At 40.3% G+C, this 22,696-nt stretch overlaps 1 protein-coding gene across 1 annotated transcript; it reads right to left on the bottom strand.

The window, feature by feature from the left end:
* Nucleotides 1-1,602: 1,602 nt before the first annotated feature.
* Nucleotides 1,603-22,031, bottom strand: baiap2l2a (BAR/IMD domain containing adaptor protein 2 like 2a). The gene is made up of 14 exons (XM_061712017.1): nucleotides 21,812-22,031; nucleotides 21,408-21,483; nucleotides 19,068-19,154; nucleotides 16,648-16,709; nucleotides 16,485-16,556; nucleotides 15,416-15,496; nucleotides 15,168-15,299; nucleotides 12,233-12,331; nucleotides 10,670-10,727; nucleotides 9,706-9,913; nucleotides 6,994-7,059; nucleotides 5,096-5,258; nucleotides 2,446-2,480; nucleotides 1,603-2,026 (listed from the first exon to the last, which is right to left on the bottom strand). The coding sequence occupies exons 1-14, from the start codon at nucleotides 21,863-21,865 to the stop codon at nucleotides 1,945-1,947; spliced, it is 1,275 nt and encodes a 424-aa protein (XP_061568001.1). The 5' UTR covers nucleotides 21,866-22,031; the 3' UTR covers nucleotides 1,603-1,944.
* Between the last annotated feature and the right edge of the window lie 665 nt (nucleotides 22,032-22,696).

The following is a 22,696-nucleotide window of genomic DNA, read 5'->3' as shown; positions in this document are numbered from 1 at the left end:
GAGCGGAAAAGGAAATAAAGGCCGCTTCATCCCAACTGCCAGAGAGACTTTACCCACAAGTGCAGGGCTGCTGTCAAGCCATTAGCAGAATTGGATTCACACCAAGGTTCAATTTAGGTTAAATATCCCCAGTGGAGGACCCAAACAGTCGGTGGAGGAAGCTTGATCTTTTTTTAGTAGGACAGTTCAGTGCCCGAGCAAATAAGCACAGATCTAAACTGTGCAGGGTATCACTTTTTAGAGCATGTGGTAGAGGAAATAACTAAGATACTGTAAGTCCTCTTTCTTAATATGTCGAATAAACCCCCTGAAGAGTTGATGTTTGGACTTCAGCTCTTACAGGCCAAAACAATCATATGATGCTATAAAGTCGGTACGAGACTAATTATTCTCTAATGCATCATTCATTACACTCCTGCCTTAAAAATAATACCCCTGTCCTCTGCCTGGGGGTTATATTACCATTTTCTACAACTCAAAGTCAATTTGAAATGCAATTAATATTAATATCACATGTAGAACATGTGGAGAAAAATGGTGCAAATTCAATATACAAAAACACAGAAAAGATTATTAAAGAGTTGCACAGCATCAAGCATCCATCCCTGAGTCTCCAATGACACAAAGAACATACAGTAAAATACATTCAGGTGAAAGCCTGCACATCTTTTCTCATTTTCAAAAAGAGTTGGGACAATGAAAAATGTAAATAAAAGCCTAATAAAACCCCATTTTATTCAAAAACAATCTCATCTATGTTGAAGCTGTTCAACAGTCATGGGTCTTCGTTGTTGTCTTTCATGCCACGATGCTCCCAACGTTTTAGGTGAAACATCTTGCCTGCAGGAAACAGGCTCCATGATTTCCAAAACTAATTTCAATTTTGATTTGTCTCTGCAACATCTTGATGATATAAATGATTTGTAACAATCCTCAGACCATCTAAAATAAACTTTGACCCAGAGAAGACGATGGCGCAGGGGGATCACGTCTACATTTGCATGCTAGAACTTGAACCTGCATGCCTGGCGAGCTCGGTGAACCGTGTTCCTCAGCAGGGATTTCTGGAAGTGTCCCAGAGCCCCCGGAGGAGTCGTATCCAGTCTGGAATCACATCTGATTTAACCGTGAAGCTCCCTGAAGAACCACAGATCAGGAGAATCCATTATTATTATTTTGTTTATTCATTTTCTTGTCCTTGTCCCCAGCGCATAGAGATTTCTCCATATTCGCAAAATCTTTTGATAATATCATGAACTGTAGAAGTTTTTACAGTTTTATGATGAGGACTATCATTCTGTAATCATTTCATTATTTGCAGACACACTTTATCACAGTTTATATATTAGTGAACCTCTGCTCATCCTCAACAGACTCCCTCTTTAACATGTTCTTTTTATACTCATGTCACCGACTTGTTGGTAATTAACCTAATTAGTTGGAAGTTGTTCGTCCAGATGTTTCTTTTTAACCCGGCTTACTTTTCCAGCCTTGTGTTGCCCTTTTCAAGACGTGAAATGCTAAAATGTCTTTCTGTCAACATTTAAAATGTTTTTGTATGTGCTATTGTAAATTAAGTAGACAATTATGACCATTTGTAAATCATTGCATTTTGTTTTTATTTACATTTTACACATTGGACTTGTACATGATATACTTTCCTCATTCACATGTCAACTCAACTTACACATATCCATGTTTGTGATTAACTTTTAAATATGTTACATTTTTTCTTTTTTTAAACAGCAAAAAAAAAATATTTTGGTTATTGGTTTAGTGGCATTAAAACACCTCTATTTCTCCTGGTTTGTATGTATTTATGCAGAAGGACACAGTGGCAGGTCACAGTCAGAAGTGTTTCATAAAACGACGTTCACTTGCTCATCTTCCACCTGAACCTGCTGCCAACGTCCAGATGAAGACATTCGTCTCAGCGTCACCATGTCATTGCCGATGTAAACGTGGGGCCGACCTGTCGTTGGTGGCCGTCGGCTTCAGCTTAACTGTCGCAAATGGATTGGTACCCCTGCAGCAAACGGGGGAAGAAAGAAAGAAAGAAAGAAAGAAACAATCATGACAACTCTGTTCAGTGGGGAAAAAAGAATATCAGAAAATGCCCAAGCCTAAATTATGTTTCACAGGCACTGCTTTCCAAACTGTACAAGCAGCAGCTGGTGATGTGTTCACCTTGAAGTGAGGCTAAAAATCACGACTCCAAAAGCTTATAACAGAAAAGGCTTCAGAAACCACTTCAATACTTAATGGAAATACAGCAATTTCTCCTTCTTGTAGATCAGCACCCTCATCTTTTGTTCTCAGATTTAATGGCTTCATAATATACTTGGCTAATTATCATCAGCTCCTCCAGAAGTGAACATAAATGGGCTCCATTTATTCCAAGTTTTCTCCAGTTTCAGAGCAAAGTCGCAGCAGTATTATTCTTACCTCGGGAAGAGATTTGGGCGCGGTCCTTGTGATCTCTGTTGAAAGATGAAGAGATCAGTTGGTGGAGTGTGGGTTAGTGAGGGCCAGCATGAAACCCAAAAATGCAAACACATGCGTATATGGAGGCTCGGCAAGCCTTCTGTTTTCAGAGGTGCTCACTGATGTGCTGGACAATATGTGTTGTTTCTTCGAGACTGCGAATATATGAAGCATACATTTGTTTCCTCTGTAGGGTCGCTAGACCCTCCCTTAAAGATAAGATTAGAAGTTCAGTCATGGGAGGGATTTGGAGGAGGGTCACTGCTCCTCCACATTAACATGAGCCAATTGAGTTGGTTTGCACATCTGGTTATGATGCTCCTGGTCACCTCTCTGGGGAGAGGTTTCAGGCATGTTCAACTGGGAGAATACCTCAGGACAGACCCTGGACACGCTGGAGAGGTTATATATATGAATGGATGGATGGATGGATGGATGGATGGATGGATGGATGGATGGATGGATGGATGGATGGATGGATGCATGGATGCATGGATGGATGCATGGATGGATGCATGGATGCATGGATGCTCTGACTATCTGGCACCAAGAACCATACTGAGTTCAAAGTCACTACAACCACCTTACTGACCTTACTGACCTATAATCAGTACTCGAGTTGTGAAATTATATATACATGTTGAAAAATCAGGGGGGATGGTGGATTTTATCCTATGGGTACAGATACTTTGTGCTGATTACAAATAATATAATATATTACAAATAATAGCAGTGACCAAAACACCTGCAGAAATACTGCAGGAATGACATAGCAGCAGTTAAATGCAGCCTTCTGTAAGCTTTAAATATCCACTGGGCTTACATCAAATACATCAAAACACAACAATAAAAACAGTTTTCTGAACTTATCAATATGACTCTGTCCTTCACAGGATAAGTAAAATGGATCACTGCAAAAACTCAAAATCTTAACAAGAATATTTGTCTTATTTCTAGTTAAAATGTCTCATTTTAGTAAAAAAATCTCATTACACTTAAAACAAGGCTCATCGCTGGAAAAAACAACAATTTTCACCTGTTTCAAGTAGATTTTTACTTGAAATAAGTAGAAAAATCTGCCAGTGGAACAAGATTTTTTTGCTTGTAATAAGAAGATAAATCTTGTCCCACTGGCAGATTTCCTACTTATTTCAAGTGAAAATGTACTTGAAACAGGTGAAAATTGTCAAATAAGTTATTTTTCTGGTGTTATTTTTCTGGTGACGACTCTAAATGTTGAAATAGCAGTAAAACCACATTCATTGATGAAATGACACAAGGGATGGAAAGGGGGGATGGCAGTTTTACAGGGGGGATGATTTTGACCGTTTTTATTTCAGGGGGGATGATTTGGACCGTTTTTATTTCAGGGATGATTTGGACTGTTTTTATTTCAGGGGGGGATGCCATCCCCCCTCATCCCCCCTCATCCCCCCTCAACTCCAGTACTGCCTATAATCATGGTCAGTTTGATCGTCTTAACAGCCTGAATGCATTGAACTGCTGGGATATGATTGACCTATGTGATATTTGAATCAGTTTGCCAGGTACACGTAATAAAGTGTGTATATATCCAAGTTCAGGATGGGTACACTCATCATAAGCTCTCTCATAATGACTGCATGTTCCTAACGGACCCAGCGATACCATTAAAACCACTTATTGATACGGCTAAATAGCACCAGAGAAAAAAGATAATGGCAGCATTATCACACAGCAGCACTCTGAAAAGTCATGCAATTATATAATACTTGACTTATGACAGAGAAGAACTTCAGGCATGTGTTAAACAGGTGTTGAATCTATTCATGCTTCACGCATATTTGCAGACACGCTGCTGGCTCACATCAGCAGCTGGACCATCCTCCCTGCATCCACCAGAAAGACGGCTGTGGTGTCATGGTGAACAGCACTTTGCCACAGTGTCCCTGCTGCACAGATGGGCAAGTACTCGCATGTATGTCATCAGAAGTATTTCACTCACTCGCTTCACTCGTGGCTCCATTTTGATTCACTGTCTGTGATCTAATTCCACCGACTTTTTCTCTAAATATTATCCTAAGAAGCCAAGCATGAGTCATGACATGTTAGGAAGACTCAACAATAAGGAAAAATCTTCACTTTGAGCTGTTCTAGATTCTGCTTCACACCAGTTCAACAACTTATTATTCCAATTTTCAATTATTGTACAGTAATAATAAGATGAGAAGATTTAAATATAAAAAAACACAATATAATTGAGTTTTCTTAAATTAAGTAATACTATAGATAAGAGATTACATTTTAAGCAGGGTGGGACTAAGAGAAAAAAAAACCCTGCAACATTGAATCTGACTGCTTCTTCAGTACCACGGACAGCGCCTGCCTGACTAGGCAGAAGGAAATGAGCCTGTTAGTCATTATAGTTTTCTCATGACAAGGTCAGAGTTTTATTGATTGATCCATAATGGAAAATATAAGTTAAAGAGCAAACAACACAAAATCCATTTAGTGCAGTTACACTTCAGAGCCGTGGTGGATACTACTTTATAGGAACTTCATGTACTAAGATAAAGAATCAAAGACTGATTACTCTGACAGAGAGAGTTTTGAGAGTCTGTAACCGTTGTACCTGTCTTTCTGATGGAGTGTCAGTAGTCGGTGAGCCCGGTCGACTCTCTGGATGTTTGTGGGATGATAGATTATGCAGTGGTGGTGGAGGTGGAGGGGCTGGGGCTGGGGCTCCATCTGGTTTGTCCATGCTCATGTTGCTGCGGCTTCGGAGACTGGAGTTACTGCGATTTAAAAAAATAGTTATTTGCTCTGCTTGCTGCTTTGCTCTTACCGTACTGTCTTTCCTATGATAAAATTAAGGAGTATAACTCGGAAAAACAACGTTCCATCCCTCCAGATTTTCCAGATCATCCATAAAGATACAGACTGGGCAACACATTAAGGCAGGGGTGTCCAAAGTCGGTCCTCGAGGGCTGGTGTCCTGCAGGTTTTAGATGTTTCCCTCCTTCAGCACACCGTGATAAAAGTAGCTGTGACACCAACAGAGCTGTCCAGACCTTGAATGCAAACTGGTGACGACCGTTAATTTCAATCAGGTGTGTTGAAGCAAGGAGACATCTAAAACATGCAGGACCTGCGGCCCTCGAAGACAGACTTTGGACACCCCTGCATTAAGGGAAAGATACAATTCAACATGCACTGAATGCAGTGTCATATTTATTAAAGGAGCTTGAGGTTCCTTTTAAGAAATGAGACTCTATAGCGCCACCCTTCACCACGACGGCCGTCGGGGGTACTGCAGCCAACAGTGAAGCCGGCACGGGAGAACGGGGAGAACGCACATGCAGCGTCATGTGACGTCACATCCGCAGGACAGCGCGGGAAATTCGGGACCGAATTGCAGCACATTTTGCAGCACACAGCCTGTTCAAGGCAAAGGAGAGATACACTAGAGGGCTTATTCTTTTGGGTTTGGAACGCTTCATCTGACATTATTACTAGAAAACTTAAAATGTATACAGATTTTTTTCATAAATCCTGCCACAATCCGGCCTCAAGCTCCTTTAAGGCCTGTGGTGTTTGGATGGATGAAACATAGATTTTACAAAAGATGATCTTGCATTTGGACAACCATGCAACTATTTCGTAAAAGTTGACACAATTTATTGAGGTGAAAAAACCTTTCTGTGACATGTTTCAGTCAAATTGTCGCAGACAGTACAACAGTTTGCTTCTCAAGCACTATCTTTACAGCTGTGTTCACAGCAGCTGGTGGTAGAGGAGGCAGTCATCCTCTCTGCTCCTCTACCTCCCCCTCACCGAGGGGGTGGCTGAAGTTGGGTGGAGATAAAGATGGAGAAACTGTATAATTCATGCCTGATCTTGGTCTGTGATGTGACAATACACTGCAGATAAAGCTCACACTGACACAAATTTCAGACATAAGTTTCCTTAAACAAGTAAAAGTGCTTTCTTACATCAGGATTTTTTTTTTGTATCAGTTAACTTCAAACACTATAAATGCCCTCAAGGATAGAAAATTTACTTTTTTTTCCAAATGTGTTCCCTGTGATAGATAAGTTAATTTAAACAATGTCATCCACTCTGGAGGCCTCAGTCACACTCCGGTGAGAAAGTTTTAATTTTAAACATTTTTGTGGTTTCCCTCACAGCTATGGGTCACCCAAATATCTCAAGTAGTCCATGATTATTTCCTGTCTGATTTACATGCTGACCCTTTTTTAACTATTAGTCCCAAAAACAATAGGGACAGCCTTGGGGCAACAACAAATCTATTGCTTTTCGTGAGGCAAACATTAGACACGAAGTGTAGACTTCCCTTCCCATCACTTCCCATCCCTTCTAAGCAGCTACAACCATAAGGAGAAATAGATTTACTTCAGAATACTCAAAGAGGATTTGTTGTTCATTTCTAGGGAAGGAGAGTCACCATTGGATGTGATACAACATTAATCAAGAACTATTCTTGTTGAATCTATTTTATTGGATGTTTACCGGGAGATTGTTGACATTGGAGGATCATCCAGTGCTTCCACATACGAGACTGGAAACCATCCCTGGCTGAAAAGAAAGGAAGAGAACATGAGTGCAGTGTTGTTAACATTAATGTCACGTGTGGGGATGTTTAATTGGGAACTGAATTGCACTTCTTTTATCAGTTCCTGCAGGTGCTGGCAATTCAGTTAATTTTAGTTCTGTTTATTTGTATAGTGCCAGGTCACATCAAAAGCCATTTCAAAGCACTTGAACACAAAGCAAACAAGTTCAGAACAGGCCAATTCAGTCTAATTAATCACAAAGACCCCTGATTGCAAATCAACAGCATTGTACACAAGTGTGGTGAGGTTTGTGTGCTGTGTGAGGAAGAAGTTGTTTAAGGTCGGGTCACATTTCACCAAGAAAAATGACAACAACGCAAAAGTCTGAAAACACCAGCAACACACAGAAACTACTTATAACGTGTGATTCGTTCCACAAGAGCCATGTTTCAGACAAAGCGCTGCTTCCAAAAAAAAAAAGCAGCTCAACTGGAACCAACAATTAAAATGAACAAAAACATACACATATAAACAACATAAACTAGTTTTGGGCTCTATATCTAGATTTCACATGGAAAAACAGATGAATGTGAGTTTAACTTTTCAACAGCCCGTCTCAGAACACAGTCCAAAGAGTCTAAAGCTCGGTTTATGCTTCTCCATCCACTTGATGCGAAGGAAACGCTGTCACCTCGACGCCGTTGTGTTTCTTTCAAAGTTCTGCGTCCAGTTTGTATAAAGTCGTAAGTGCTATTTACCACAAAAATGCTAGCGTTGGCGATCTTTGGTTACATCACATGAAACTCTTTGGTTGTGCGTTTAGATTCCGGTTTTGTTTTCTAGGAGCAAGGAGCTGACCGATGCTTTCATTGCAATTGTTTCATGGTAAATGAAAGAAGTCGGTCTGTATGGCCTTTGAATGAGTCTGAGGGACAAACTGGAAGAGCTAATTAAAGCTGCAAGCAGCGATGAACGGGCCCTCGCACCCTTGTGCACGTTCAGGCGTGCTGCAGTGGAAGCGCTTGTATGACTTACATGTAGATTCTTCAGGCCTGGACATTTAGCGGATGACACCACCCACGATTCTCTATGTCAAACCATTCAAAAGTTATGGCAGAAAGTAGGAACTATCAGATATGGACCAATCAGATGACGGGGGGGCGGGCTTTTTGGCGTCTAGCGTCGCCACAGTAACGCTTTTGACTGAGAAAAGTAATGCGCGTCGTCGCAGGATGGAGACGAACATTTTGATGTATAACACACCTGGTTAACTTCCTAAGGAATGGCATAAATTGCGCCAAATTTACACGATTAATTCAAAATGGACGACTTCCTGTTCGGTTTCGGCCATGGCGCCAGGAGACTTTTCTTTAAGTTGTGACATGATACAGGTGTGTACTGATTTTCGTGCATGTACGTCAAACCGTATTGTGGGGCTTGAGGCACAAAGTTTTCTAGGGGGCGCTGTTGAGCCATTTTGCCACGTCCATTAATGCAAACCATTAAATATCAAATTTCTCGGCAGGCCTGGCTTGCGTGCAAAATTTGGTGACTTTTGGGGCACGTTTAGGGGGGCAAAAAGGCCCTCATTTCATCGGAAAAAACGAGAAAAAAAAAAATTCCTACAGATACAATAGGGCCTTCGCACTGTAAATGCTCAGGCCCTAATTACCAGAAATCAGTCAGAACCCTTTGGAGGTGCAGAACGACCCAGAGGCCTTGCGGAGGGGGGTTCATGTCCTCGATTTGATGAAGAAGCATAAATCCGGCTTAACTTGTGTGAGTCAGAGGACCAATAAGATGTCAGAAACCAGGATGTGTGGATTCAGTCAGCATGAAGGGAACATTAGTAACATCACAGGTTAGCATGAGCTCAGCTTAAAGGGGACCTATTATGGCATCTAATACCTATTTTAAACAGGCCTTGAATGTGTTAAAAACAAGCTTTTGATTGTTTTTTGCTAAATAAATTAGAAATTCAGCCTCTGAGCTATGTCTTTATCATCCCATTCTCTAACCTCATTATCTATGCTGGATTCTGAGTGGGCGGGGCTATAATAATGAGGGACTGTGCTGATTGGCTGCCTGAATGACGCGACACACCGCTACGAAAAAATGGCAGAAGCTCCGGCCGGCGGAGTTAGTTGTGGGCGTGGTTTCAAGCATCGGAGGCCAACCTATTGCGCCCATCGTTACGTAACGACGGGAGCAGAATCTGAACGGCTCGTAGATCCACATCAGACTGCACGTCTCATCCGGGCGGCCGTACAGACACTGCAGAATTTGGTTGCTTTCCTCCTTCTCTGAGTTGGCAGGCTGAGGGGAGACCATTTTATACATATATTTTATGTTAAAGCAAGAGAAAACGTGTTTTTCATAATAGGTCCCCTTTAAATAACTTGCTTGTGTCAGCTCTGGGCTCCAGAGGCCGCGCTCAGAGAAACCTCTTGATGATGTCATAGCAGGGTTTGTCCAGCTCTTTTTACGCAGTCTGTAGTTACTTATTGCATCAACAAATGTTAAAAGCATAATCTTTTCTCACGACTTTATTCTTTTTAACAAAAACTGTCTTGTTGAACTCAGCAGAGACCGATGTCAGGACGCACCTATGTCAAACCCGCTACCTGAGAAACACACGGACACACATTCACAGCTGAACATCTCTGACCGTGAGCTGCCGTCTCCCCGGCCGTACAGCCAGCCGTTCCTGGGTTGCTGGACCAGCACGGTGATTATCTGTCCCCTGCTGAAGGGCAGCAAGGTGGGGTTGGAGCCAGCAGGCTGATGCGCCACCTTGGCCCTCATGGGTCTCCCTCCAGAGCCTCCCCCACCTGAGTCGGCACCGGAGCGATAAATGCTTCCCTGCGGAGACGGAGCTGCAGGAAGGACGAATGAAACAGACCGTTGCAGAAATGGCTGTTACAGTGTAACTTCAACCTAATGATTAAATTGCAAGAAAAAGGTCTCTTCTGAAAAGATTCACTTAAGGATCTAAATGGATAGTTGTTTTGATTACATTATAAAGTATTATTAGAATAATCATGCTTCTGGCAGTCCTGACACATGACTTTATGTTAATTTCTCTGTCTCTGCAGCAGGGGATGCAGCTCCTCTGATTGTTCTGCACAAGGTACTTTTGTTTTCTCTCCAGTGAGCTACAGATTGGCAGCTTGCACCAGTCTGCTACTTGCAGGGTTTCAGAGGGGGGAAAGTGGAATTTAATGAGGAAGACTATTTAATATTGTTGAGATTATTTATAATCTGTTGTTGATACCTCCATTAGTGTGTCTATGTTCGCTCTAGATAAGCAAACCAAATGATTAGGCAGACTTTCAGCAGAGGGACTACAATGGCGGGATGTGTTAAAGTGCATGATTTGCTAAATCATGAGGGAGAGGAGCGGGAAGAAAAAGGGTGAAGGAATTATAAACCATCTGATAAGTCGAAGGCTGAATGAGCCCCGACAGAGCTGTGATGGGCTGTAAATAATTTACACACAAAAATGAATGTGACAAAAAGACATTTACTTCAAAACTGAACCAAACTAAGCTAAAAAATCTCCACAGCTGTTGTAAAAGTCTCCTTGTGTGTGTTTAAACCTGCCAAATCTTTATTTGCTTGAAACCACTCACCCCTCGATGGTATTTTGCCAAGCGTGTGCTCGTCTCGGCTCCTTCTGATCTCGTCCACCTAGAAACATGGACATGCTCAGGTCCAGGCGGTAATCGCTGCAGCTGGCAGTTTACAGATCATGGAAACGCCAGCGAGCTCCACTGTCATCACAGCAGTGATATAACAGGAAAACAAGCGTGATTGCAGTAGACATCTGGTCATTTGGGTAAAAAGAAAAGTGCAGTTGTTGAGAGTCAGAACTGATGCCTGTGAGCAGCGCTGGCAACGTTACGCTTCACAGCAGCAGCTTAATACCTGTATAGGATCATTTTTAAAGGAACATTTTCCAGTTTAGTTCCAGCTGCTTCAGCTTGGGAAACAAACACGAAGGCTCTGATCAAATCATGCAATACCCAAATCAGAAGAAGTTGCCGGTGCTTGAATAATGTAAATTAAATAAAACTCCTGTATTTCTTGGCTTTTATTTTTTATTTTACAAACTGCATGAAACGAAGATACTTAATGGTTGATTTCCTTTTCCAAAAAAACACATTTAATTTCAAATTACTCTTTTTTTTTCATTTGATACCTGCAGGAGAAAAAGGTTGGAAAAAACACACACAGCTGAAGGACAAAAGAGTAAGAAAAAAATATATAATTATGTTCAATCAGCTGATGTCGATAACTGATTGTAACGTGATTAGTACAAAAAATAGCATAATGACAGACAGATGAGAAGGGATAAACATATTTCTTTCGAGATTTTTCTTTTCTTCTTGAAGCTTTAAACCTTACGGGTCATCACAGTGTACAATAGTTTCTATCTTATTCTGTCTTCTGCATCTTCTGTCACACAAACCAACTGCATATCTTCACTTTGGTTTTTCTCCGGGGTGGCAGCATCCTTCTACCTGTGTAATCGCTATCCCTCCTCGGTGAGGGAGGAAGGATAAGGGATCACTTCCTCATCCGTAACAGTCCAGCTTTCATTGAGAGAATAATGGTTTTAGGTTGTAAATCATCTTTTTAAATAACCACATTGTCCATTTTTATATGTTGTGATTCAAATACGGAAATCTCAGTTTTGTATTTGTTATTTTTCCTTCCGACAGGTACAGATTAAATCCGCCTCTAAAGAGTTCCTGTAATCATATTATCCATCTAGCCAAAGGTGGTATTCTTTTAGACACTCTTCAAATTAAATTAGACATCAACCACTAGATGGAACCCTTTAACTAAATTCTCATTGTTTTCCTCATAACTGCCTGTTTGCCTGTGATGAATTTCTCAGTGTGAATAACACACTCTTGTATCACCATAGGTCTTTTTTATCTTCTATTTACTTCATGAATAATATTTATTCTGCAACTTTAATACAAAGTTTTGAGCTGATTTGAAGCTCCCCGAGACCGATACTAAAAAGATTTGCTCCGCTCGGTCCCCAAAGACAGAGGCAAAGCTCAGACCATCGGCACATTTGTGAAGTTTTGCAAGTTTATATGCAATCTGGCTGGAAGCCTGCATGAATGAATCATTGACTAAACTCATTGCTTGGAGAGTCAATAACCCTGCTCTGAACTCACGGGGTATTCCTGAGAGGGGGGTTGTCGGACCTCAGGTTGTCTGGTGGCACTGATGTCGTCCGTCCAGCCATTCAGTTTCTGCTGGAGGTTTCCTCCCGTCTGCCACAGCAGCAAAACAAACACAGAAGACATAAGAGTAAACAGTGGCCTCCTTTATTTATGGAAAAGTAGATGGAGCTTCATCATAAATTAGATGTTTTAGTTTGACTGCCACCTGTTTTTGCTCAGGAAATGTCTTTCGGTCAAAAAGATTGCAGCGTTTGAATTTAATTAATTAAAATATTACTTGTGAAAGTTAGAATTTCATTGGCATATTCATTGAAGTGGAAGAAATATCGTTGTTCCTGGCAAGACAAAATGATTAAAATAGTCAACTCTTTGAGACGCTTCTTCTGAGCTTTGAGGATTCATTTTTGATGTTGACTTTCCAACTTTTGTCTCTTCTTTGCAGGATTCCGACACTTAGTGAGTATTTTTGCATGCAGGATTTGCAGGGCTTTCCTGTCATATACTGTGCATTTCACAAGAGTGGTGGCACAAGGCCCGCTGAACTTTGTACATCTTGTCATCAGGAGGGCTGCACCAGGCGGGAGGAGGTCTAATTTAGTGTAATACAACAATCCACCCAAACACTAAACCTACTTACAGGTGAAGTCACTTATCACTTCTTGGCTTGTTAAAACGCCATCCTCTGCTGGGAAAACACGTTTCCTGTTATTCACATGGACGTTACTACATAAGCATTTCTGCAGGCCAGTCACCCTCCTTCCATATGGCAACAGCACTCCCCCTGCAGGACAACAGCGGGCACTGCAGGAGCTCAACAAGATGTCCACAAAGTCCTGTGTGTGCACCTGACCTCCAAACTCCACACCAGTCTTTTTTTGACCAGAAGTTGGGAGTGTTTTTTCTTTTTCTTCCCTTGTCTGCATTTATATAAATGGTTTATACAAAGTTTGGTAAAACCTAAAGCTTTTATATGCATTTTAATCTTCAAACAAAGGTTGTTTTGTGTGCTTGTGCGTGTGTGTGTTTCGTTCACCAGCCCTCTTGGCAGTCTACTATATTTTAATGGTCGAGAAAAGGAAGGAAAAAAATTTAATTATTAAGATTACCGAAAGTGGAACATGAATGGTAGGAAAGAAAAGACAAAACAGTGATGGGTGCAGTTTGGTGCGTGTGGGATGTACAGGTATGGTAGTGTGTGTGAATAAATGTAAAATGTGTTGTGTTTGAGAAGAAACAAACATGAGACAGACAGGTATTTATAAACAGGAGAAGACAGATAAAGGGGGCAGGGGGCTCATTCCATTTATCAGTGAATACATTTGGTGTGATGTGTGCAGTGCGTGTGCAGTGTGTTGGGGATGCATGTAGGTCTTTGAGTATAACTATAATAAAAGTATAATACGTTTCGGGAGGGGGAGGGCAGTGTGGATATACATATATAAATGACATATACAGTCAATTAGTGAATATACCCATTATAGGGATGTATAAAGAAGATTCAAAACGACTGTTCATAAATCAGTGGGTCACATCATCACCTAATGCTTGGTCCATTGTTTTATACAGTCTATACGTGCTACACTAGCGGGAACAGCCCTGTAACGAGGCCTTCAGGAACATTTACGGTGGCAAAAAAACGGTCCTGTACTATAGGGCTGTTTTTCGGCTGAGAGGGGCAACCTGGTGGCTGGTCTCTGCTGATTGGGTACTCAAAAAGCAGGAAATTACACTCAGCCCTCTCACATGAACTTAAATCATGTGACCACAAATCATTTGAAGAAGTTAGATAGTCCATGAAAAAACATTGGATGGACCAACGAATCGGTTCAGGTCTTGCTGTCATACTACACCAATATAGACGTGGGTTTCTTTCAGTCTCAATAGCTACGACCGGGGTGTACAGTATGTTAAAAAAAAAAAACTAGTAGCATCTGTTATATGAGTTTTTTTCTTCATTTCATGCCTATTGGTTTGAGACTAAGGCTGCACTCCAGATCATATGCTTGTGCACTTACACTTGTTATTTGTAATGCATAAGAGCATTCACACTGCATCGCAACACATTGCACTTCTGACTAAAAATGGTCACACAATTGAGTGAGTGAGGAGCTTTGAACTCTTCACACACATGGTTGCAATCTTGTCAACATAGTGGTGGTGACACACTCAGCCATGTTGCTATAATCTCTGGATAGTCGCCTACATTCAGCTGACAGGTAATGTTTTTTTGGAGTTTATTTGTTCCAAACCTGAATATTGGTTATAATTGAACCTTAAATTGAGTACCCAGGAACTTACTTGTGTTTATGCATGAATGTTAGCATTCTGCTGTCATTAATAAGTCTATCACATGATAAAATGACTGTAAAATTGGCAAAGACTCTGAGTTACATAGAGGATGCTCCATTTATATTTTCATTAACGGGCTACAAACTCAGAGCAATATTACATGTTTGCAAGACATCTCCGTCACCACTGCAATAGTTGCCTAAAACCCAGATCACATCCACAACCAATTCAGGAAACAGAGCTTTACTCAGGTTTTTCACCAGCTTTGAATGTCTTAACTTTTCTCTGTTTGACATCATTTGAGATAAGCCGTTCAAATAATGCTATTTGCTCTGCAGGGTGCTTTAAGTAGGTTAATACTGGAAACCGTGCGTGCATGCGAATGTATGCGTTGTAAAACATTTAATTATATTAGCAGAGTGGTGTCATAAAAATTAGAGTCCAGAGTTCAAACGTGTCAATGAGAAGTCAGTCCTGCTAGGCTTGGGTGGAAACCTTGGTTGTAAAAACGTACCCACAGGGGCCAGTAAGATAAACTCACATAATCTCTACGTTCCCATGGTTTCTATTTGGCGCCCCTCTCCACGTGCCACATGAAGACAATAAACCCAGGGAAACTGTCGCACGAGGTGTGTACCTTGTTCATGATCTGGGCGATGGTCTGGATGAGGCCACAGTGTTTCTCCGCCAGGAAGCGAAATCGCCTCTCTTCCTCCTTCACAGCCTCACCGTGGCTTTTCCTGACGAAGTGTTCATACTCACTATAATCCTGAGGATGCAAAATGTCCAAAGAACATTTATTCAGCCGGCTGCAGAAGAACATACGCAACACACAAAGATGTGCTGCTGAATTTGGGGTAAAGATTGAAAAGAAAATACACCAACTTGGCCGTTTCCTCTCCTCATCTGCCTCTCCGCTGCTGCTGCCAGGCTACGGACGTTCATCTCGTATTTCACCCTGCTGTCCTGTGGGAGAATTCAGATCACATCTGTGTAAACTCAACCCGGTGTCAAAATGAGGAACTCATAATGGTTGCAAATGAAAATGTTTCCTCATTTATTGATGTTTGACATATGTCCCTGTGAGGGGAGCTATAATGGCACAATAATTAAACCGATGACACATCTGTGAGGTACGAAAGCTGTTATTTTAGTATTCACACACAGAACAGCTTGACTCTGATGAAGAGAAATCTCCAACATATCAGGTATTTAAAAAACCTAAAAATTATTGTCTGACAAAAAGAATCAGCTAATTAAATTGGAAAGCCATGGATAAAATGAACTTAACTGAACTAAAACATAGCACTAACTCTATACAGTTTAAAAACACATACAAGAAAGCAATTCTTGACAAGTATAAAAATGGGGACCTCTAAAGAAAGTAATTTACCTTACATATGTATTTCTTTGATTATTATTTTGTTCATTGTTGGATGGATTATGTACGATACAAATATAACTGCTGGCATTCAAGGCTGTTCGTGGATCATTGTAGAGGTGACTGGGAGATTGGACTCTTGAATTTAGGATATTGTAGGAGACCGTTTCCATTATGATTATAATTACTGATATTGCTTATTGGTTGTTTGTGTTGTATTTATTTTTTGTTATTTTGTCTTTTCCTTCTTTTTCTTTTCTTTTCTTTTCTTTTCTTTCTTTCTCTCTTTTCATTTTATTAAATTTTTATAGGTTATATATGATATTGTGAGGAAGGGACAGGACTAAATAAGCGTTCTGCTTCCTCCTGTTCCCTCTCCAACACATTGTTTTGCTGTGTTTTATTTTTGAATGAGACTGTTAAATTGTTTTGCTTTTTTTACATTTTGATGCTTTTAATTTGATTGGGTTTTGTTGTGTTCGAGACAAAGCCAAATAAAAACAGCTTGCCGTTACAAACAGAAACAGAAAAGCAGTTGAGGTTTTGTCATGTTCGTGCTTGTCTCGCACTCACTGATAAGTAATCTCTGTCCAGTTGAACATTGTTGTCCATCTTCAGAAGAACCTCCATACTGAACCACCGGAACTGGATAAAAACAAACAGGCAACTTGGTATTACTGTGTAACGATCAGGAAAGCAAAGCAGCGGGCCCTGCGATCAGCCGAGTGCAACGTACCATGTCCTCCAGCTCCATGAAGAGTCTCTGCTGGTTATCAGACAGCTGAATCATGACCTCACCTTGAAGACATGGACACACTTTTAAGTTATAATGATTCTACAATCTGTGATAGAACGGGCACAGGAAAGCCTGATATGATGTGAAATACTTCTCCGGCAATAAAAGAAAGCATTACCACGATCAGATAACACAACTGTATTTGTTTGTCTGTTGCTAGCATTTCTGTGTAAGCGAGCCGAGTCTTTTATGAGCAGTTGGTTATTGTAGGTTTTTGTTATGTTGCTATAACACATTAAGCTTTTATCACATTCTAGATATGTCTTATCTATGCCTCAAAGATGCTTGTTGGAGAAAGATGTGTTCTTGCTTCAGTTTGGTCCTCAAATAGCTTGATGCTACATCTGAATCCAGGAGCTGCATACTGCTTTACTACTTCTACTTGTTCCATTATGTGCAAAGACAGGTGGTGGTGTAATTAAACATCTGTACTGTTGTGTTTGGATACCCAAAAGAGCCCACCTGACGACTGTACACATTTTAAAGCTCTCTAATGTGTTTGTGTAACCCGTGTTGGAGTATCTAGCTACCATCTTGAACAGGAGAGATGGATGGATGTGTTGTTTGATGCAGAGTGGTACTGTGTGTGTGAATGAGTGAACGGTGGTTGTGTGGTTATGTTGTGATGTTGGATGTATGACCAAGTTAAGGGGCATCTCCCTCCTGCAGCTCCTGCAGCTCCTGCAGCACCCCAGATGACAGGTGGGGACGGGGAAGCTGAGGCCAGATTACTTCACAAGTTCCTACATTTCATAATTATCTACATTTTACAGTTTTAAATTTAATTTCTTTTTTATTTACTACATTTGGAATATTGTTGTCATTGATCATTGTGGCTCACTATTGATATTTAGATCAGTGGTTCTCAAATGGAGGTACGCGTACCCCTGGGGGTACGTGAAGGCACTCCAGGGAGTACGTGAGATTTTAAATTATACATATATTTAAAAAGTAGCATACATGCAAAAATCCTTTAAAAATATTCATTCATTCATTCATAAAAATAAATATTTCATAAATAATTGAGGAAAATATAAGTCTAAATTCATAAAATGAATTTTATCTTCAGGGGTAGGCTATTCAACTTATTATCCTAAAACCGCAGAGTATCCCCCACATCAGGATGGTTCCTCCTAACCTGTCAATCACCTGGCTTCACCTGTCAATCACTTGGACCAACGATGGAGTCGTGGTTGAAGCGTAGCAGCAATATTTCTATGTTTAATAAATCAGTTACTGATGGCACAGTGCTCTGTTTTAGGTCTTTTTTTTACAACCAAAAGTGCTTTGCGCTGGTTAGGGGGTACTTGGCTGAAAAAATATTTCACAGGGGGTACATCACTGAAAAAAGGTTAAGGACCACTGATTTAGATGATACCTTGTTTGTTTCTAACATCCGCATGTTTTGTACTTTTATGAGTTTTATGAGTCCTTTTATGATTCCACGCTGCATGCGCTGAATCCTCTTTACTCACACCTTTGATGAAACGACTGCTCACAGAGATTGTCATTTAGTTAGATTCACAGATGTCCCTTTGAGTTGGTATCGATTGATAAATGCTCATAAATGCAGTTCTCTTTGGCTCGCCGGACCATCTATCTACACGCCTCTAATGATGGCAGAAGAATGACGTAAGCAGCTGATAAGAGCTGTAAAGTTGTTCCTTTATTGTTTTTTTCCCCCCATCGTGAGACATTGCGGCTGCATCCGGTAAAATTAATCTTGTTTACGCTGCTGTGGTTCCTAATAAAAAGTTTGCTCCGATTCATTTCCTTCCTCAGGAGACTGTGTTTTTGTACTCTACATTGTTTTCGACTTCGGCTGATTTACCGCACACACCTCCGTCTTAAATGATCGGACAACGGTCCACTTCCTGTCATCATGCTGATATATGACACTCATGTGCCAATATGCTCCCAAAGACAAACTCATACCCACATCGCCCTGCAGCTCTGCAGCTCTGCAGCTCTGCAGCAGAGCTTTGAACTGGACACTTATCAGGATTTATAAGTCACCGCTTTAGCCACAGTCTCTAGTCTGATGTTGTCTGAGCTTTAAACTGATTTTAGCTCATCGTTTGATACATATGTGCAATAACGTCTCCAAGTATATATTTTACACATGCACATCAAAGGGTATGCTAATATCACACATACACACATTAAAACGACACAGTAATTGTGAAATGAGTAATAAAACGCTGCCTGAGGGTAAACTTTGATCTTCCTGATACAGAACAGCTTTGTTTAATAAGTTTAATAAATTACCATAGAGACAAAGCGCTCACATCCGGGTGAGGAGCACAAATACCGTCTGTGTGTTTCTGCTTGATGATTACGTGTCGTGTGTTTCCACATACCGAGGGAGCGTGACGACACAGTCTTGAAAGCTCTCTCTCCGAATTTTGAAAGTGCACTGAAGTAGGCCTGACTGGTGACGGCGAGAGCTGAAACAGGGAGACAGCGATCTTTATGTGCACATAAAAACGTCCTGCTCCTGTCAAAAAGACATATGCATGAAAGCATCGGTAGAGGAAAGTCTTGGCCTCGTTTTGAGGAGCCTCTTTCTGCAGTTTACAATATGTAGATGAATCCAAAAGAGTTTACAAACTCTAATAATAAATGCTGCTGACTCAGCTCTGCTGCTAAAGCCCCTCTGCAGGTGGCAAAAAGATGCATCTCAATCTATATTTCATGTCTGCAGTCCTGTGGCTTCTTATAGATAACTAATTTGTGTGCCATTTATAGACTTGTGGTGTATCGGTGGTGATTCTGCTGGAAATAAACAAGTTATTTAATCATTACATAGATGGACTTTAACCAAAGTTCTGGGGTTACCTCAATAGGAAAATTTAAAAACTCAAAAACCATCAGAATGGTCATATTAAACTAAATACCTGACAGATATGCAGTTAGGTCCAGAAGTATTTGGACACTAAAAAAAGAGCCATAAGAATAATCAGTAGAAAATGATATAGAGATCCAACAAATCCATTATTCCCCTTAGTTAAAATTGTTGAAATTTCATGAACTAGTAGACTATAGTATTCTGCAAATTATGTTTAAAGCTCTATCAATCAATCAACATTCAGAAAAGATTTGAAAAAAAAAAAAAAAAGTATAACTTAAAAGGAACAGAGATTTTTTAAAAACCAAGATGCAGGACAACATTGATGCAACATTGTGTTTCTGTGAAAGGAATCAGTTTATGGAACAATCTGAAAAAAGAAAACAAAGAATCCAAATCAAACATTACATTCAAAAGAACAATTAAAGCCTGTATGTTAAGTAAATATAATGAAATATGTTAGTTAAGTTTGATTGACAAGCCCAGAGACGGCGGTAATTTTATTTTATTTTAGTTTTTTATTCACTTAGTTGTTGTTTTTGTTTTTTTTTTATTTATGTTATTTGTGAAGTTATTTCTTCGAAAAAGGGGCAGATCAGATAAGATTCTTCTTCTTTCTGCTCCCTTTTCATTCACAATTCAAGAACATTTGTATTTGTATTGAATTGTTTTATTTTTTTTGAATGAAATAAAGAATAAATGAATGAAAATGACTATGTCAGATTTGTTAAATACTAAATATCGATTTTAAACAAAAAACATATATAGATGTGAACAAAGTGTTGACTTTCAGCCTTATTTTAAGACGTTTCACAAAAATATGAATTTAAGAATTGCAGCCATTTAAATTAAGAACATCTGTTTTCAGGGAAGCAAGAGTATTTGGACAAAGTGATACTCATAAATAAGCCTCATCAATGTCTAAAATCTGGAGTTCATGGACATCGTCCCAGTCAGAGTTTCCTCCCTGCAGATGCTTTGCCAGGTCTTCACTGATTCACCTTCAGTGTCTGCTTGTTTGTGGGCGTTTCTGCACATTCAGTAACTAAAACAGCTGCTCTGATGGGATAACTTAATGCGACTGATGAATATTAGTTCTACTTCTTTACCTTCATAAAGTTGCTTTTTCCAGTATGTTTAAGTTCATTATCCATCTGCTCCGTTAAGCTGTCTTCTATCAGTTTTGTAGCATTTGTCTGAATGTGATCAGAGAATAAAGCCCCAAATACCTCATCACCATCCTGCTGTCACCAGATAAACATCGTGTCATCGAGCCTCCACCATGCTTGACACTTTGGATCATGAGCTGTTCATTTCTTTCTTTCCTGGCTCATCTGTCACAGGATGTTTTTTAGATGTTTCAAGCAACTTTGGATTGGATTTATGTTGTGTTTTCATCTCTTTTTTTCAGCCTAACGAGCATGTTTTTCACTCGCACTGAGATTTTCTTGGATTTCCAAATTAGTAGCTACAGTTAAACAGCTGCCAAATACCAACTCAATACCTGACATCAACTCCAGACCATTTATTTGCTTCATTTGTCTTCAAAGGGGACTTAACCACACCTGACCAGTTAACATCCTTTTGGTTAATAGTCCAATTTTTTTAAAACCTTTGAAAACAGAGGTACTTTCCTTAAAATGACTGTAATTCCTAAATGATGAATGCAATGTTGGCAGAGCGCACTTGTCTGCTAACAGCGTGGCGATAAGGCTGTAACAGCTCCAGGATAATTACAAGCATGTGAACTTTGGAATCAGATATGAGCCTGTTCGGTGCACGACATGTTCAAGGATCTGTTCATGAATTTTTACACAGATATTACTCAGATATTTCCCCTTGTCTGTCTTACCCTTGAAAGCTTGAGCATAGCAATTTCCCAGTGAAACCAGCTTCAGTAGACTCGGGTTGAACTCGTCAATCAAGTTCTGTTTGAAAAACACAAACACACATTCGCCAAAGACTTAAAGAAGGTCAGGACTCATCCAAAGGAGAATCTATGGGACTCATCTTTAATTCAGTTTGCATCTCTGCACCCAAACTCTCCACAAACCTTTGACTTGCTCTCATCAAGATGAGGAAACACTCCTAGAATTTAAAATGACTTAAATTCCTGTTGAGAATTGCTTGGCGTATATTACATTTAAGTGCTGAATCAAACTCGACTTCCTAGTAACCAAAAGGTAACTTGGACTGCCTTCTAAAAGGAAACCAGGTGTGTTTAATGTGACTCACGGACGTGAAACAAGTACTTACCGAGTAAATCCCCAACGTAGAGCGGTGCAGCTGATCATTATAAATTCCTGACATCTTTGCATCAAGAATATAGAAAAAGTCAGAAAAACGTCCAGAGCGTCTGTGGGTCTTAAAGCATCCAGCAATCGTAACACAGCCTCTAAAGGAAACGAGGGGGAATTGTGTTGGATGAAAAGTCGAGGGAGGCAGCCTGTTGTGGTGATAATTGACACCACAGTGGCCTGAAAAAGACAGGAGTAAATAATTAAACACGGCTAGACCATAAAATACACTGGCGGACGCCCAGTGTGTGTGCATATGCGTGGCTGAGTGTGCACGCCCGGCATGTTTTATTCAAGACCATAACACAGATCTGTTTTCTTGCAGGAACAAGCAATTATCATGGTTCATGTGTACATAGAACAACTATGATTAAATATTGTTATTAATCTAAGCATATTAAAATACTGAATCCGACATAGTTTCTTTCCCTGACCTCTATGACCATCGCTGTTAGTGGGAACAATTCTTTGTTTGTTTGAACTTTTCTTTAGATTTATTGATTCTAACATGCACTATTAAGTGCAGTCAGCCGTCCTAATTATTATCTTCTTCCGTACAAAGAATTAGTCTGGTGTCTGAGGATTTGACTATAATTTCCATGAGGCAACACCAAAGGACTCTGGGTGCTACTCGACAGATATGCAACCACAGACTGGCATGTAGTCACGTGACCAACTGGTTTCTGAACGGCCGTGTAGATGCCCATTTTTCTTTGTCTGGCGCTCAGCCATGTTACTCAGGAAGCCAACGGAACATGCCCACCGTATATTAATCAAAGTTAACTGTGGCTCCCAGCTCCTACAGCCCATCCCCACAAAAATATCTGCAGAAAATCTGCAGACG

Source organism: Cololabis saira, chromosome 21 (genome assembly GCF_033807715.1).
Source record: "Cololabis saira isolate AMF1-May2022 chromosome 21, fColSai1.1, whole genome shotgun sequence".
NCBI lineage: Eukaryota > Metazoa > Chordata > Actinopteri > Beloniformes > Belonidae > Cololabis > Cololabis saira.
This window is presented reverse-complemented; position numbering and strand designations above follow the sequence as displayed.